We start from the raw sequence: 16,874 nt of genomic DNA, 5'->3' as shown, positions 1-16,874 counted from the left end.
TTTAAATTTAGAAAATTCAATTTGTTGCCAAATTTTAGCAATTTTAATGATGTAACCCCTTATGAAATTTTCAATTTTCGGCAAAATGTCAAAAATTTATTATTTGACCGGGCATGGCTAGAACGACTGGGCTGTTGATGCTGATCAAGAATATATATGGTTTATAGGGTCGGAAATGAATCCTTCACTGCGTTTCAAGGTTTGGGCTGTAAGTCTTATACTCTGCCGGGGAATTAAGAATTTTAACAATAGTTCAAGGTTTTATCATATATCGTAGTATTTTTATTAAGGCGTAAATATACAAATTTGGTTTTTGTTTTAATTTTTTTCCTTTAATTTTTTTGTTTAATACTTTTAAACTAGTTTGGCTTGTAATAAGGGAGCAATGTTTGCCGTCGAATGTATTAAAATGATAACCGAAAACGAGTGTTTTTTTCATGGTGGAGGATATATTATATTAAATCTTTCGGGTTCTTAATGGTGGTTAAATGCAAATCATTATGTTTAAAATATGGGTATCTAGGGGACCAATTGGTTGGCCTCTGGATCCGTGGGGATCGCTTCGCTAGGTGCCTCGTCCCGATACTCCATTACATTCTTTTTTGTGCTGCTCGGAAAATGGGCCCGGAACAGTTCATCATCGTTATCCGAGTCACTATCTTCGCCGGCTATCAAAGCCACTCGAGAGTAGAGTTCGTTGCTTCGCGCAGCTTCCCTTCGTTGATAGAGGACAATGCCTCCGGCAACGGTTAAGCCAACCACGGAGAAGACCACGGCCAGCAGGAGCAGCACTGTGGTGCCGTTCATGTACTTGAGCGTACTTGGATTACCCTCCTCGGATATATCCACCACTGTGGCCATGCCTGTGCTGCGCACCACGTAGGCATAGCAGAAGGTTTCGTTCAGGATCCTGCGGAGTTGACTGCCCGGGGAGCAGGTGCTGCACTGCGAGGCCAGGGGTCCGTAGCAGGCCAGGCAGCTCCTGTCGCACGGGGCACAAGTCCTGGCCGGTACCTCCGACAGTTGGATGAGCGGAGAGCCAGTTCTGCGACTACGACGACGCCGTCGATCCTCCGCCTGCAGAGGATCCTGCTTGTCGTCTATGGAATTGGACAGCTCTGAGGGATGATCGGTGGTAGGCCTAGTGTAGGGATTGACAGGACCAGGTCCAGTGGTTTCATCCTCATTCTCCAGTTCCTCCTCTTCAGCAGCCAGTTTATCCAAGGGATACGTGTGCTGGGGGCAGACATCGTAGCAGAGATCCTCGTACATGTAGGCGGAATCGTTGCACTCTGCGAAGGGTTAGAAAAATATATATTATAGTGTTGGTTTATATTTAAAATTGGCTAATTAAGTGATTTACCTCACCGACAGTTTAAGATGGAAGAAGACAGTTTTAAAGATAGTAGGTTAGTAGAGAATTAAACAAGGATAAATGCAGACTATAAAAAGCTATGTTTCGAGCATGATGAGAGACTCAACTGTTTTTTTGATATTTATCATGGAGTACTTTGTATATAATAATAAACATTTAAATAAAATATATATAAAAGCAATATTAAATAGTTAAAATGTGTACAAAACAAAGGCAACAAATAGATAATAATGTTATCTGCTGACTAGAACCATTTCAATACGCCTGCTAAATGAGCAATAAAAATCTATCTTGTATCTCTTAGTTTTACCTCCACACACCAGAATTAGTCTTTTTTTTATATTACCAAAAAGCAAGCGTACAAATGTGGCATCTATTAGCAACAAAAAAATTCAAAGCTCAGCGAGGAAAACATGCTCAAAAATAGCAGAAGGTATATGAAATATAAAGAAAAAACTGAAAACTGAAAGCCAGTGTGCGATTGTGGGTAGCAGCGTATGAGTGTTCACTGTGCCAATCACCAAAAGACATGAGAATGAACGATCTTAATAGTTGTGTTAAGAAAATAGTTAACGTAACGAAAGAAACAAATTAGGAAATGGTTAAAGGGAAATGGTTCAATTTCCATTGAAATCAAAAACGTAGCACGAAACAAAATACTTAGGATGGAACATTTTTCTTGGACCAAAACACTCACCTTGTCTGCAATCTCGAAATTTCAATTGGGACTGGATTCGGAGAAAATATGGTTCAATTTGGAGTACTACTCAGCAGCCTCCAATCCTAAAGATTTTTATTTTAATAGTTATGTTTATTTTGAGCATGTTTCGCTTGCTGCTTTGAATTTTGTTGTTGGAAATAAATGGCTGCGACACGAGTTTGGTTTTTACGGTTTCAATGCATTTATTTATTACTCATATAGATATATTATATATAGATAGATATATACACAAACATACATAAAAAATTGTATTGAGTTTCGAATTGCGGCGTTCTCAATTTCCATTCCTAAGAGGTTTACTTTTCTTTTGTTTTTGTTCTCGTTTTCTTTTAGTCACTAATTTAAGAGTTCTCATTTTACATTTAAAAAAGTTTAATTTCATTTCGTTTCGGCTTGATTAATTGCAAGCATTAATTTAGGGTTCTTGTTCCGATGTTATTTTACAATTTCGTTTCGCATTAAAGTAAATATATTTAGTTGCTAATTTCTACCCCAGGCCCTAGTACCAGTTTGTAATTGTATTTCTTTTTTTTGTTTTTTCGAATCTTGTTCTTGCTTTAGTATTTAGGCTTAAATATTAATTTGGCTTTTTCTCTAATTACTTGACTGAGTAATTAGGCATTTAGAGTAAATCTTTCCTCGATTCTCTACGTGTCCTCTGGCTGTGTGTGTGTGTGTAAGTTGTTCTTCAAGATATTTAATAAGTACCAAAGAAAGGGGAACAGAGTCCTGTCTGTGGGATGCTTCTTAACAAAACTTACTTGTGAATTTGCTCTCAACATAATTTATCTTGGTATCTCGTCGAAGTTTTGGTAAATTGTTGTGCGTTTTGGTTAATATTTCTGCGCGTGTGTGTCAGTATAGTTTATATGTATGCTGGGCAATTAAGGGGTTAATTCAACTATTTTCGCAGATAGAGAAATGCTAGGCTTTAGTTTAGATTTATTTATATTATAGTATATATATGCGCTGGCTAATATGTGTGTGTGTTGGTTTGTGGTGTGTGCGTGTTTGCTAATTACAACAACAACAAAAAAGATACTCCTCCCTTCGATCGCATTACTTTGCTACTTTTGCTTTAACCTGTTCGGTTTTTTAAATTAACATTTATATTTGTATTTGTTTATTGTGCAGTTACGATATGATTATTCATACGAAGAAAATGCATAGATATATTGGGAACACTCGTCGCGTCTCGTCTCTAAACTCAAAAGCCAATAAAATACAATGTGTAGATCATCACAAAAGGGGAATAAGTATTTGCTTTAAGTAAACTAATATTTTGTACCAAGTTACGAAACAAAAACCACTGTTAACTGATATGTTTTTGTTGAAATTGGTTTGATACAGAGACGACAAATAATTAATTAACCACAAAAAACAAACTTGTTAAGTTTTGCTGCTGCCTAAGAGAGAGATTTAATAATAATTATTGCACTTGATTTGCTTTTTGATTTGTGTTTAATATACGATTTAAGTAAGCAACAAATTTATAACAAAGATATGTTTTGTGTGCGTGTGTGTGTTTGTGTGTGTTCGTTCGGCAATCCAGTTGAAATTGTTAATAATTTTGTGTCAGATTCTGTGTCACGTTGCAACTTTGTTGAAAACTGCAGGAACTTTTGTATAAATTGTCAAGTATAATTACTCGAACGATTTAAGTAATGTAATTTAATTATTATTGGTTGCTTCTTGCCTACTTTCCGTCTATTATTATTATTAATATTATTATGCTATGCTTTACCCCTACACCTTACATTATTTGATTTACTTTTCGCTTTTATAATTATTTCCATGCCATTGCCATTTAGATTTCTGTTTTTCTTTAGTTTTGAATACAAAAATTGTTTTGCTTGGCGGCGTCTTAACACTAGAAACATTTCCATTAAATACTTGGTTTTGTGTTTTTCATTTTATTAATTTCACTGCGCTTAAATTTCACGTTGTCCAAGTTTTAGTTTTAATCTTAAGAAACAGTCTTTTACTATGAACTCTAAACTGCAATTGTTTTTCTGTGTGTGAGTGTCTGTTTTTTGCTAGAACATTATTCTTTTACACAAAATAAAAGCAAGAAGACCAACTCAAACAATGAGAAAGAAATTAATTAAATATTTAATAGAAACGAAAGCAAAAGCTGGCATCTAGGGTTGACTACTTGGCTGGCTTGGCAATATCTGAAATAATGCATTTAGTTTACAAGTCTCGTTTATACACACAGATCGCGATATAGAAAACACTTTTGATATTGTAAAGATCACATGATTTAAAAAAGAATATTAGTTTTAAAAGGTTTAAAAAATGCCATGAGTTGCATGTATTAAAAATGATCTCCATTTCTCTCTGTGTAGGGGCAAGCAATGGCAATGGGGAAAAACATTGTAAAAACAAATCAAACTAAACGGGCTTAAAACAAACACAAACAATCTAAACGAAAACAATTAAAAACGAATTGTACAAAAAAATTTCAACTAAAACTTAAAAGTAATGTATATAGTATATATATATATATTTAAAGGATATATATTTATAGGATACGTCTGTGTATATGCATGTGTATAATTTCGTCTAAAATAATACAAAAATTTGCCTTGTGTCTCGACAACAAACAATCAAAAAAAATTAAGGATATCGATTTAAAATAAAAAACAACCTTTTTTTCAGCCACGCCCACAAAAAATATGCATTTGTGTGCGAGTGTGTCTGTGTGTGTTTGTGTGGTGTTGATTGTGTGTAAAACTAGGCTTATATTTAGATTTAACTACAAAATTTTAGTATGTATATATTTTTGGACTTGCAGTGATTCTTCCTTCTCTCGCCTACACTAAGAGTTACTTAAATCTTTAGCTTTTTTTGTTTTGTTTTCTTGTTTCTTGATTCTGGATTTTTTTATTTTGTAACGCTTCGTCCTGTTGCCATCAAAGGGTTAATTGGAAAATTCTTTGTTCGCTTTTCATCTCTGTTCTTTTACACATTTTTTCCTTATACAGTTCAATTTTGTTTCTTTTCTGTTGCCAATTTTTCTTCGACTCTCATTTGTTGCTAAATTATCTAATGATGTTGTTCTTGTTCTTGTTATTGTTGTTGTTGTCGTTGGCATGTTTAAAGTTTAGAAAGAAGACTTGCATGATCGTAAAAAAGAGTAAGGACAAACCTAAGCACTTGCGATCGCTCCACTTAAGGCACGCAGCGGTATTGCTATGATCCCGGGTCATTCCCACATCGCCAACCTGAAAATAAGGATTTCGAATACGAATTAGAATTGATCTAAATGAAAATGATTAAATAGATAGGAAATAGATTAGCAAAAATGATAGATGAACATGTGTATTAAATAGAAGTGCCATTGCATGGAGAATTCTCCTTTGGCAGGTTGTTTAATAAATGTTAATATAGGATGCTGCATTAATGATAATTGATTTGTTTTAATATTTAAACAAACAAGGAAGGAAGCTAATTTCGGAAAACCAAATATTATAAACTCTTGCACCTTAAAATGGAATTCTAGAATCGAATTGGGAATTGATTATAAGTAATTTCCGCATTCTCTGAATGAATATGTTACTTTTATATGACATTTTTTGAGGTAATTCAAAATTTCAAAAACTCATAACTAAGCCAAAAAAGCATTAATTTTAAATGGGAAATCTTTATTTGATAGTTTTTATTATGTTAATAAATCTGCATACTAATTTTTAACTTTAAAAACTTAAATTTTTTGTCAAATTTTGATAATTTTAATGATGTAACCCCTTATAAAATTTTCAAACTTTGGAAAAAATTTCAAAAATTTAATTTTTAACCGGACATGGCTAGATCGACTCAACTGTTGATGCTAATCAATAATATATGTGGTTTATAGGGTCAGAAATGCCTCCTTAACAATGTTGCAAGCTTCTGACTGAAAGTATAATACCCTGTAAGGGTATACGAAGAAACGGCGTTATTTATAAGAATTTGATATATCGAGTTGAATTCCTTGTTAGTAAGTATCAAGTACTTTTAGTTTTATAACAAAGAAATTGCTTCATAAAATATTCTGTTATTATTAATATTAGTAGTATAAATAGAGTTTATGGAAAATAAAATGTAGTAATACTTATCAATAAAACCTTAAATTACCAATTTAAAAAGAAAATCTGTTGTTCTGGGTAAAATTCGCAGCCTTTAATGTTGGCCTAAAAGTTTAAAGCCGCTCGTTTTGAGTTTTTGGCCACTCAGTTGGGGGGACTGGAAGGGCTGGAAAAGTTTTTCGTCTGATTCCCGTAGTTGATGCCTAGTTCATTGCATGTTGCCGCTCTGTCTGGCATTCTAAGCACTTATGTATGTGGGTCTGTCTGCCTTTATTTATAGCTGCCCCTTCCCGAAACGTCTGTCCCGCCGTCCGTTCGTCCATGTCTCCTATCTGAGCTCACATGCAATGACGTCGCGTGTTGGAAAATGGTGGAAAATCGAGAAAAGGGATGAAGGTAGTTGGGTAGCTACAGGAATCCTGGAGGAGTGTTTGTTATGCAAAAACTTTTTTGCTGCCTGCCGCCTGCCCGAGCAGTGTGAGAGGTAAAAAACTAAGGTCACTGCACTTGCCTCTATTACCGCACATCCCCCTCCCCTGAGCCTTGCTTCGCAAAAAGCAGAAAGCGGCAAAAAGCAGCGCTTTTAAAGCACAATAGGTGCCAAAAGGTTAAAAATTGCTGACTGCCCGGAGCAAGAGTGCACTTGAATAAAGGCCCCCGCTGCCAGAGACTCTCAAACCGTAGGCAAAAGTTTTAGAAAAATACTGAATCCTGTGCACAGCGAAAATAGTGTGATAAGAGATTTTGAAAACCTTGCAAGCTTATAGCAATTTCATAAATATATTTTCAGATATTTATATATATGCGGAGCAAAGAAATTATACAGATTTGTAAAATATATTATGTAAATAAATGAATAAAGTGTTCACAACTTTGTTACACTTTATTACTATAAATATTATACATTTCTCCATCTTTTAAATAATTTTCAAATACCTCAAGCAACATTTTTTAACTCTTCTTCCATATGGGATTTACTAATTAAAAATGGATTTCTCTTTCAATTTTATGCTGTAATTGAAATGTTATAATTTTGTGTGATTTTTCCCCACGTGCACCTGATGTCCTTCGGTGTCCGTGCGCCTTGGGCCAGTGCCAAAAAAAGGAGGCCGAAAATGGCTGCCAAAAAGCGGAATTAAGATGCTGCCTTGGATGCAGGATTGGGCAGGGGCAGGGGCAGGGGCAGGGACAGAGAGATAGCTGCTGACACTGTATGCTAAGTATTTTGCAAATTTATGAGCGCTATTGGGCGAATGCCTGGCACATTCTGTCGTCGCTTGTGCAGGCGAAATTCGTGCATTGACAACAAAGGAGGAGAGGGCATGCTGAGCAGAGGGAACTGGAACTGGAAGAGGAACTCAAGCTGCAACTGCAACTTCAACTCAAAATTCAAGTAAACTGGTGGCGATTTAAAAGGAGCTACCTGCCAAGGACCTGCGCATACACAGCGACAAGGACTGACGGGACTGACTGACTGACTGGCGGTTTAATCAAGCTAGCCACATGCAAGCAAGCGGCGACGAGCCATGATTCTGGTTCTGCGGATTCGGATTCGGATTCTGATCGCTACTCAGCTCCTCGTTACCAGGCAAGCCATCTACGAGGCACTGCAATACCAAGACCATGAGAGGTAAACACAACGCGAAGGACGAACAACGAGGCGGATACGTAATACAGTGAAGGCTCAAAAGCATTTACTACCTATTAGAGATTAATCAAAGAGAATGATAATCCAAGAGATCATAAAGAACCTTTAAATTTACTTAAAATTATAGTATTTATATTCTTTCCAAAATCAAACTGCTAGCGAACCTTCACTGTACTCCGTTCCGAGACATGAGCATAAGCTTCCTGGTTGGGTGATTAATGACTATTCATGCGTCTAAAGGGACTTTGCTGCACCTTTGGTTAAATACTGGATATTGCGGACTCACCTGCTGCATGTTCCTCCACTGGCCGGTGGAATCGTATTCGATGTCATTGTGGGCCATGTCATTGCCATACAGATTGAACTGATTCGCCTGGCTGGGATTGGCCTGATCCGAGGGCTGGGCGGGGGTTTCGGTGCCATAGAATATCATGTCCCATTGTGTGATTTGTGCTGCAACGTAGAGTAAGAAATCGTATATAAATACATCAGTATAAAATATATTCAAAAATAAAATCGAAAATATCTATACAGACAAAATCAACACAACAGCTATAACGAAAAAATGTTATAAAATGCATGATATATATTTTGGAAGACTGCTGCTGGACAAGCAAGTCAAGTGAAGGGCCAATAAATCTGCCATATGAGCGAGATCAAGTGCCGAAAGCTAATCGCAACTCTCACAACAACAGGATAAAAAATGAAAAATTGTTGCTGCTGGACACCCCGGGCAGTAGCGACTAAAAAAATATATCCGAAAAAGCATTTTAAAGTTGCACTTTGATTGATGAAAGCAACAAGAAATTGCCACTCGCCGGCTGTCAAACTTTTATTGACGGCTGCCAGCGGGCGGGGTAAAAAATCATAAAACACCAAGCGGGTAAAAAAGGGTTTTCTGAAATAAAGAAAGAGCACTTTACGGGGGATTCCCCCACGGGTATGACACTTTCATTAAACACAACTGATATGCCACAACATGAATTTGTTAAATGAATTAATTCTGTATAGAATAATGTGCATTTTCTATAGATGAAAATATAACCTAATTATGAAAGTGTCACACCCTTCGAAATTCTTTTAAAAACCATAAATTCAAATTAAATCCTTCTATGAAAAAACCAAAATTAGAAAATTCTCAAAATTTGGCTACCACTTGGTCCATTGCCCTCCTTGCGCTGTCCCCTTGGCTGCTGCTCCTCGTAGTCGGGTGTGGCGGGTACTTCCTGCATTTCCAGTTCCACCTGGGCGGGTCCCATTACCCCGGCGGCGGCCATCAGCAGTTGCTGCTTCTTCAGGATCTTTTGGTCAGGCAGGAAGCTACTTCCGCCGGCAGGCAGGATGGGCAAAAGGGGGACGGAGGCCATGGTTTGGGAGGGCGGCGGCACTGATGGTGACTTCTTCGTGTTGCCCTGACGGGTATTGCCACCGGTGGTGGGCCGGAAGAGTTCCACCTCAAACTGCTTGCCCGGCTTGGCTTGCTTGGTCTTGCCCTTGGGCGAACTGCTCTCGTAGGGTTCCAGTTCCGGAAAGATGGCCTGGATCTTGTCGTAGCGCTCGAAGAGCATGGGGATGCGGGCATCCGACGAGGATGAGGATGAGGTGGTGCTCTCCTTCACTTGCTTGGCTGCCTTGACGGAGCCATTGGATCCGGAACTAGATCCAGAGGATGCGGATATCTCGCCCACCACCTTGCGGCTCTTCTCGTCGTATGACTTCTCACCGGAATTGGCCTTGGGTCTGGGTGTTTGGACTCCATTCCTGTCCTGCTTGTTTCCCTTGGACTGCTGCTGCTGCTGGGAGATGCGGTAGTACTTGTTCTTGCTGGTGGTGTTCTGGACGGTGGTGCTCGGCGTGGTCTGCTCCTTGCGATTGCCACCCGATCCTCCGGACTTGCCCTTATTACCATTGTTAGCCTTGTTCCCCTTGTTATTGTTCCTCTCCTTATTATTATTGTTGGCCTTGCCGTTGGCCTTTCCCAGAATGACTCCGTAGGTGGCCGAAATCTGCTGGTAACCCTGCTTGGGTGGGGCAGGATTCAATAGGGGATTGTTGGTTACAAAGCTGGACTTATTCGGAGGCGGCAGTTTGCCCAGCGGCAACTTGGCACCGCCGGAAGGTGAGTTGCCAAAGTTATTGGGCGGAATGCGGGGATATTGCGGGGAATAGGCCTGATGGAGGTTGCTAGTGGTGCTGCTGGTATTGGCCGTGGTGGCCTCCGAGCCACTTGGCCGCGGCACCGAAATCGGATCATTGGGATCGATGCTCTGAGTGGTGCCGTAGAAGATCAGCGACCATTCCCTGAGCAGAGCATGGCCTGGTGGATTTATTGTGATGCATTACATGAGATTGGGTGAGATACGTGTTGGGTGGAGATGGATGGATCGAAGGTGAGTTCCACAAAAGCGCAGCATGTAAAACAGTACAGGTTTAAAGCATCTCTCTCAGACGGCACTAGTTCGGAATTGCTTTTAACTATTTGCAGTGGTTGACTTAGACTTACCCATGTAGCGACCCTCGTTGTGGATCTCCAGCTGCCAGTTGCCGCGCGGGGATTCACCCCAGGTGTGCACCGACATGAAGGGCCACTGATTGAAGCCGGAACGGGAGTTGTCATGGATTCTGGGAAAGAAGTGGAAAGGAGTTTATATTAAATCAAAGTCAGAACACTGTTGTATTTGTGGCTTTAATTACAAGTCTTCTTAGCATTCATTATAAAAATTAACAAGGAATTCCTTAGACAAAATAATCTTACTTCTGGTATACTGTTAGCTAACCTGCAAATATTTATACGAAGAGAGCGTGGATTATCTTTTAATATTTAACTCTTAATTACAAACATTAAATTGTGATACTTCTAAAGCGTTAGTTTTTGGTGATATATACTGGAATTTCTGCTTGTTATAAATAAGTAAAGTTTTTTCAATACAAAACTCTTCCGATTTAGGGTATTTTTAATTAAAATTTATACACTTTTCAAGGTTTTATGGAAACCTACTTGAAACTCTATTTTAGATTCTTGTTTTTCCCTAACACAGTTTATCAAGTTTATGTGATATATGAATATATATTTGGTCACTCCGTATCTTACCTTGGAGTAAGAAGCGTGACACTGGTGTTGGCAGGTGATCTCAAGTACAGCTGAATGTCTCCGCGTCTCTGAGAGGTAAGGGTGATCTTGGCCTGGACGTGCTCCAGATAATTGACCGATCGGCAGTGATTCACCGTCAGCTGCAGTGTGATATGAGTGCGGGGAGGAATGACCCTAAGAGAAATACAAAAGCAAGACGATAAATATACTATCAAATAGAAATAAATAATTTCCTCCTACTTGTCCACATGCGGGGCATTGATCTCACAACGCTGCTGCTCCGGCACCGTTTTCCAGGACCGTGCCACACGCACCATCTCGTAGGCGTCCATCAGGCCGTAGCCGAAGGAGTGGCTCACCCGCCGGCCCACCCCGTTGCGCGACCAGCTGGGATCCTTGAGGTTCGCCGGCTTGGCGGTGCGCACCACAATGTGCTGCAGATCGCGCCAGGTGAGATTCTGGTTTGACTGCAGCACCAAAGCCGCAATGCCAGCGGCGAGCGGGGCCGACGCCGAGGTGCCCGTGTGGGAGACAGTGCACGAGTGATGCAAATCCGTAGTGACCACCTGCTTCTCGCCCGGCCCGCCGCTGCTATAGGTGGTGGCCAGCGTGGAGCTGCACTTCTCCGAGTACCAGGGCACATGGCCCTCCTCGGTGGCGCTGGAGATGGACAGTGTCCAGATGGAGTTTGTGTAGCCGTCGCAGTTGCAGTTATCCTGCTCCCGACCCCCGTTTCCAGAGGCCCAGATAAAGATGCTGCCCTTGCCGCCGCGTCCCTTGGTCGTGCCCTCGATGAAGGCCCTCGAGGCCAGTTCGCCTGGTCCATCAACGGTCTTGCCATCATCATCGGGTCCCCACGATGCGCTGTATATGTCGATGTGTTGAGGATTCAGGGAGAGGGATCGTGCCTCTACGGCATCTGTGACATCGCCGTCCAGCATCCGCACTCCACCCACGCTGGCTCCATAGGCAATGCCCACCGCACAGAAGGAGTTGTTGGCAGTGGCAGCCACCTCACCGGCACAGCGGGTGCCATGGCGATTCGAGTCCGTCATGTCGTAGTGCGGCATGGGATCATCATCGTGGCTATTTACATCATACGAGGCCTTGCGATCCTGTTTTGGAATGGTAAATTTAATGGGTTATTAGAGTTTGTTTGTCCTTTATATGAAACCTTTCCACAACTTACGTAATTCTGCTCTATATCCGGATGATCAGACTCGAGGCCATCGTCCAGAATGGTCACAACCACGCCCTTGCCGGTAATGCCCTGCTTCCAGGCGGGTATCACATTCATGTCCAGTCCACCACCGCGGTTCTGTTACAAGATTGATTATAAATAATATATAATGATCTTGAGAGAGAAATGCATGGTTTATGTTAGCCCACTCACCAAATACCACATCTGCGGCCACTTGGCATCGTCAAAGGGCATGGCATCCACCTGCGACATGGCCCTCGATGAAGTCCTCGATGGTCGCATTCGGATGAAGTCACGCTTGGGGCGCGACTTGGCTCGTTGCTGCTTCGCCCAGTGAACACGATCATCGTCATCGAGTCGCGTCTGGTGATGCGTGGCGGGGGAAAGCGACCGCTTCGAGACCTTGTGATGTGCAAAGTGGTAATGATCGTCGAAGATCTATAAAGAAACAGAAAAACAAATGGTTTTATTATAAATATTTCATATAAAGTAGTCTCTGAATTTAAAGTTCTAGAAACACTTTTAAAAATAATAGAATAATAGAAAAGGGGTGTAATTATTTCAAAACTTAAAACCATGTCTGGCGGAATGGGTGGCTTTCGTAAGCTGGCCAATAAGCTCTTTACTCCCAACGAAATTAGCCGCTTTCAGGCCTACAAGAGTCGCTTCAGTCAAAAGTATTTAAGTATGGAGGGTTTGAAGTCGAACTTCAAGAAACCGGATTTAGGGAAACTATTGAATTATCGTGTGTTTTCGACCAAAAAAGAAGGTAAGTAGGAACTATATTTTAAGCCGTAGTAGTAGTTCTTAAGTTAGGGTTTGAAGGTAATTCATCCCATATTGCATGAAGAAGAGGGTTTTATAGTATTTTATTTCTTATGCCCACAGAGTGTGACAAGGAGCATAAAGGCGAGCCCGAGTGCGATCCCAGTTGGGATGAACTCTTTCCCAGGGGACCGCCCTATGAGCCCCGGAATACCCACTATTGGTATCCAGATCCCGAGTATCTAAATGACTACGAACACGTAGTGATGTATCCCACCGGCAACCAGTGGAAGCAGAGACCCAAGATGACGGGAAAACAGATCCCGCCGGTGGATCGTACCTTTCGCACCAAGTTCATTAACTTTGGACCCGCCCATCCGGCGGCCCATGGTGTACTCCGCATGATCCTGGAGTTGGACAATGAGACGGTGCTTAACGCCGATCCTCACATCGGTCTGCTGCATCGTGGCACCGAGAAGCTAATTGAGTACAAGACCTATGTCCAGGCTCTGCCCTATTTCGATCGCTTGGACTATGTCTCGTGCATGGCCAATGAGTTGGCCTATGCTCTGGCCGTGGAGAAGCTCCTGAATGTGGAAGTTCCTCGGCGGGCCAAGTACATACGCACCATGTTCTCGGAGATAATGCGGCTGACCAATCACACCATGGCCATAGCTTCCTCCGTTTTGGATTGCGGAGCCATCACGCCGCTCTTCTGGCTCTTCGAGGAGCGTGAAAAGCTATACGAGTTCTCGGAGAGAGCCTCGGGGGCACGGCTACATGCCGCCTATATACGCCCAGGAGGCGTGGCCTCAGATATTCCACTGGGGTTCTGCGATGATCTGTACCAGTTTTGTCAGCAATTTGGCGATCGCCTGGATGAGGTTGAGGACGTGGTGACTGATAATCGAATCTGGCGGATGCGTAACATTGGCATCGGAGCAATCTCTGCCCACGATGCCCTTAACTGGGGATGCACTGGACCCGTTCTGAGGGCCTGTGGCATAAAGTGGGATCTGCGAAAACAGCAGCCTTACGATGCCTACGGGGAACTGGACTTTGATGTAATTGTGGGCTCCAATGGGGATTGCTACGATCGGTATCTGGTGCGGATTCGCGAGATGCGCGAGTCCATCAACATCATCGAACAGTGCATCCAATCCATGCCGCCGGGCGAGATCAAGGTGGACGACATGAAGATAAGTCCACCGCAGAGGCGCAGCATGAAGGTGGGCATGGAGGAGCTGATCCATCACTTTAAGCACTTCTCGCAGGGCATCCATGTGCCGCCGGGACAGACGTACACCGCTGTGGAGTCACCCAAGGGTGAATTTGGAGTGTATCTCATCTCTGATGGCTCAACGCGTCCATATCGTTGCAAGATCCGTCCAGCTTCCTATGCGCATTTGGCTCTCATGTCCAAGATCGCACCCACACACATGCTAGCAGATGTGGTGGCCATCATTGGGTCCCTGGACATAGTCTTTGGTGAAATCGATCGTTGATTTGTAATAATTTACAGAATTTCTAGACATTTCAATGGGTTTAGCATTAAAGGCATGAGCTTGAGCCACATAAATATTAAGAAACAACGGAATATTGTTTATTTTAATAATTTATTTAATAGTCATAAATTAAAAAAGATGTCTAGCTTCGGGTAACTGAAATATCTATAACCTTTCATTGAAAGTATGTCATAACTCAGTCAAAATTGCATTTATTTCAATTCGGAAAGTTGTTCCGTGCTAGTTTTTATAGGGCTAAGAAATCTACATACTCGGTTTTAAGATTTTAAGGTTTGAATTTTTAATCAAATTTTGACAACTTTAATGATGTAACCCCTTATAAAATTTTCGAATTTTGCAAAAAAAATTCAAAAATTTAATTTTTAACCGGACATGGCTAGATCGACTCAGCTGTTGATGCTGATCAAGAATATATATGGTTTATAGGGTCGGAAATGACTCCATCATGTCGCTACAAGCTTCTGACTGAAATTATAATACCCTGCAAGGGTATCAAAAACCCTCTTCTCATTTATTTTCAGTGTAAAAAGCAGCGCATAGAAACCCTTTCGCATTCTCCCTAAGCCCTAGAGTGAGTGTAATTAAAATAGGAATTTATTATTTTTGAAATTTATGCGAAATTGTTCTGATTTACTGACGCATGACATAAGCCGGTTCCATATTCTCTCCATTCTCTGACCAGGCAAACAGCGCCAGAACAGAACAGACACTGTTGGTGTCCGCTTTTGTTGTTAATTGAATTTCATTGTGCGAAATTCTTTGGCAAATTGCAATTTAGGAACAACGGGCACAAATGCCGGCTTCAGGTCGAACAATTTTGCAATTACAATTGCCATTAGTTGTGCGTTGGCAGCAGGGACAGGACATGCAGGCTAAGTTATGGCAACTATTGGTCCATGAAGTTATGCGGCATTGTTGTGGCCTGCCGGAGGATTTCCAGTTATTCCTGAGGTGAATATGATGCATTCCTTGCGAGTGCAGGAGGACAGATAGTGACAGGTAAAGGATGCCTGGTTATCTACTGAATATGAATATGTGCTCCTTTCATGTGCACTTGGCCAGCAAAACTTGCGCTTGGCTGCTGCTTAATTGTAAATGTAATTTCGCCTTCGTGGTCCCCAAAACAGGCGTCATTAAGGGCCATGGCAACACCAGCGGCAGCGTTGCCACACTGAGTTTGGGACAGGGACAGGGACCTCAGGTAAACGCATGAAAGTATGCAACACAATTTATTTATGCCCACAGCAGGATGTTGCCGTCGATTTGGTAACAGCGAAAGAGGCTGTTTGCCAGCATCCTGTTTCTCTTTTTTGTTTCTATTACTATGGCAACGTGTTCTGATTTTCTTCTTATAGCTCACTTAACTCAAAATAAATCAATTAAATAATATTCAACAGCAAATTTAAATAGAGATTTTAAAACTCTTTAAAATGTATGACAAGAAATGTAGTTTTAAATCTCCAAAACCCTTAAATAACTCAAAATTGGAACATCCCTAGAATGTCTTTTTTGGTTTGTATGTGTTTGTCGTGAAATTCGAGCCGTTGACTGGCACAGGATGATAGTAGAGGCATATGTGCACTTGCCACTTGCCACTTTGCCACATCCTCCGCTTGGATCCTGTCACGGCTGGGCGACTACTAAAATTTTAATTGCTGCTACTCTCTGCGTACGTGTCGTCGCCCGGCGCTCAAAGCTCGTTTAGTTTTTATGCCCGTCGAGTGGTGCCACCCTCAACTTCCGCCCCGCCCACTATCAAGTTTATTAATTTATGCAACACACACACACACACACACAAACACACTTTTGGATTTGTTTACTTGCCGCCGCCTGCTCTTATGCATATGCAATTTTGTCCAACATTTTAATTGAGTTGGGTGGCCAAGTTAAGTTAATACTTCGCACACAGGGAGTGACTTTATTATTGCAAAAAAAAGGAGGGCAAAAAAAAAATCAGCTTAGGTTTAATTGTTTTGTTGCGGTTTCAATTAAAATTGACTCCGCCCCAATCAAGCTTAAGTGCTAAAATGGAAACGGAAGTCCTGTGGCCAGGATATTAACTTTTACAAGCCATTTGCCAAGGCCCAGAGCACACATCAAGCTAGATAACATGATATGGCAGATGCACAGGAGAGTTATATAGATAAATGGGTTTAATGAAAAGGAAGGAAACCGTGAAAGCTGACACGGAAATATGAATATGTATATATTTATATTTATATGAAAACTTAGCAGAGTATTGCCTTAAGCCATACTTTTTTACTAGTAATCCTGGTAATTCCACCTCCACTTCAGACAGCTTACCGCAAGCAGCTAATTTTCTAGTGCATTTGTCGACAACAGCAAAAAAATGCTGACAATGTGACACAAAAAAAGTCAATAAAAGCATGGCAGCAGTTTGGGGAAATGTTAAGCTGTGAATAATGCCCTCTCCATGGCAGCTTTTAAAATTGTCAACAATTTAATTAATCAACTTG

The 16,874-nt window shown here is 41.2% G+C and overlaps 2 protein-coding genes across 14 annotated transcripts in view; one reads left to right on the top strand and one right to left on the bottom strand.

Annotated features, from left to right (window-relative positions):
* Nucleotides 1–259: 259 nt before the first annotated feature.
* The window catches only part of Fur1 (Furin-like protease 1), a 152,307-nt gene continuing 135,692 nt past the window's right edge, over nucleotides 260–16,874 (bottom strand). For 8 of the 13 annotated variants that reach the window (XM_020956065.2, XM_086840505.1, XM_086840507.1 and 5 more), the window contains 9 exons: nucleotides 12,299–12,544; nucleotides 12,095–12,223; nucleotides 11,146–12,020; nucleotides 10,906–11,079; nucleotides 10,318–10,436; nucleotides 8,968–10,131; nucleotides 8,101–8,267; nucleotides 5,248–5,323; nucleotides 260–1,292 (listed from right to left, as the gene is read on the bottom strand). In XM_020956065.2, the coding sequence (XP_020811724.2) occupies nucleotides 520–1,292; nucleotides 5,248–5,323; nucleotides 8,101–8,267; nucleotides 8,968–10,131; nucleotides 10,318–10,436; nucleotides 10,906–11,079; nucleotides 11,146–12,020; nucleotides 12,095–12,223; nucleotides 12,299–12,544 (3,723 nt within the window). In that variant the 3' untranslated portion in view covers nucleotides 260–519. Of the gene's footprint in view, nucleotides 1,293–2,258; nucleotides 5,324–8,100; nucleotides 8,268–8,967; nucleotides 10,132–10,317; nucleotides 10,437–10,905; nucleotides 11,080–11,145; nucleotides 12,021–12,094; nucleotides 12,224–12,298; nucleotides 12,545–16,874 lie in introns of those variants that run through there. The other 5 variants (XM_020956062.2, XM_086840512.1, XM_086840514.1 and 2 more) reach the window with 2 other exon arrangements.
* On the top strand, nucleotides 12,576–14,463 carry ND-49L (NADH dehydrogenase (ubiquinone) 49 kDa subunit-like). Its single transcript, XM_020956066.2, has 2 exons — nucleotides 12,576–12,875; nucleotides 12,995–14,463. The coding sequence occupies exons 1-2, from the start codon at nucleotides 12,683–12,685 to the stop codon at nucleotides 14,374–14,376; spliced, it is 1,575 nt and encodes a 524-aa protein (XP_020811725.2). The 5' UTR covers nucleotides 12,576–12,682; the 3' UTR covers nucleotides 14,377–14,463.

Source organism: Drosophila serrata, unplaced genomic scaffold (genome assembly GCF_035046125.1).
Source record: "Drosophila serrata isolate PLE 108 unplaced genomic scaffold, ASM3504612v1 contig_382, whole genome shotgun sequence".
NCBI lineage: Eukaryota > Metazoa > Arthropoda > Insecta > Diptera > Drosophilidae > Drosophila > Drosophila serrata.
Note: the sequence above shows the minus strand (reverse complement) of the source record. Positions and strands in the feature narration are given on the sequence as shown.

Bases quoted from the DNA above. Each gene is read 5' to 3' on its own strand.
- ND-49L (XM_020956066.2), top strand. From the start codon at position 12,683: ATGTCTGGCGGAATGGGTGGCTTTCGTAAGCTGGCCAATAAGCTCTTT. The intron at 12,876-12,994 runs GTAAGTAGGAAC...TTATGCCCACAG, and splicing joins GTTTTCGACCAAAAAAGAAG to AGTGTGACAAGGAGCATAAA.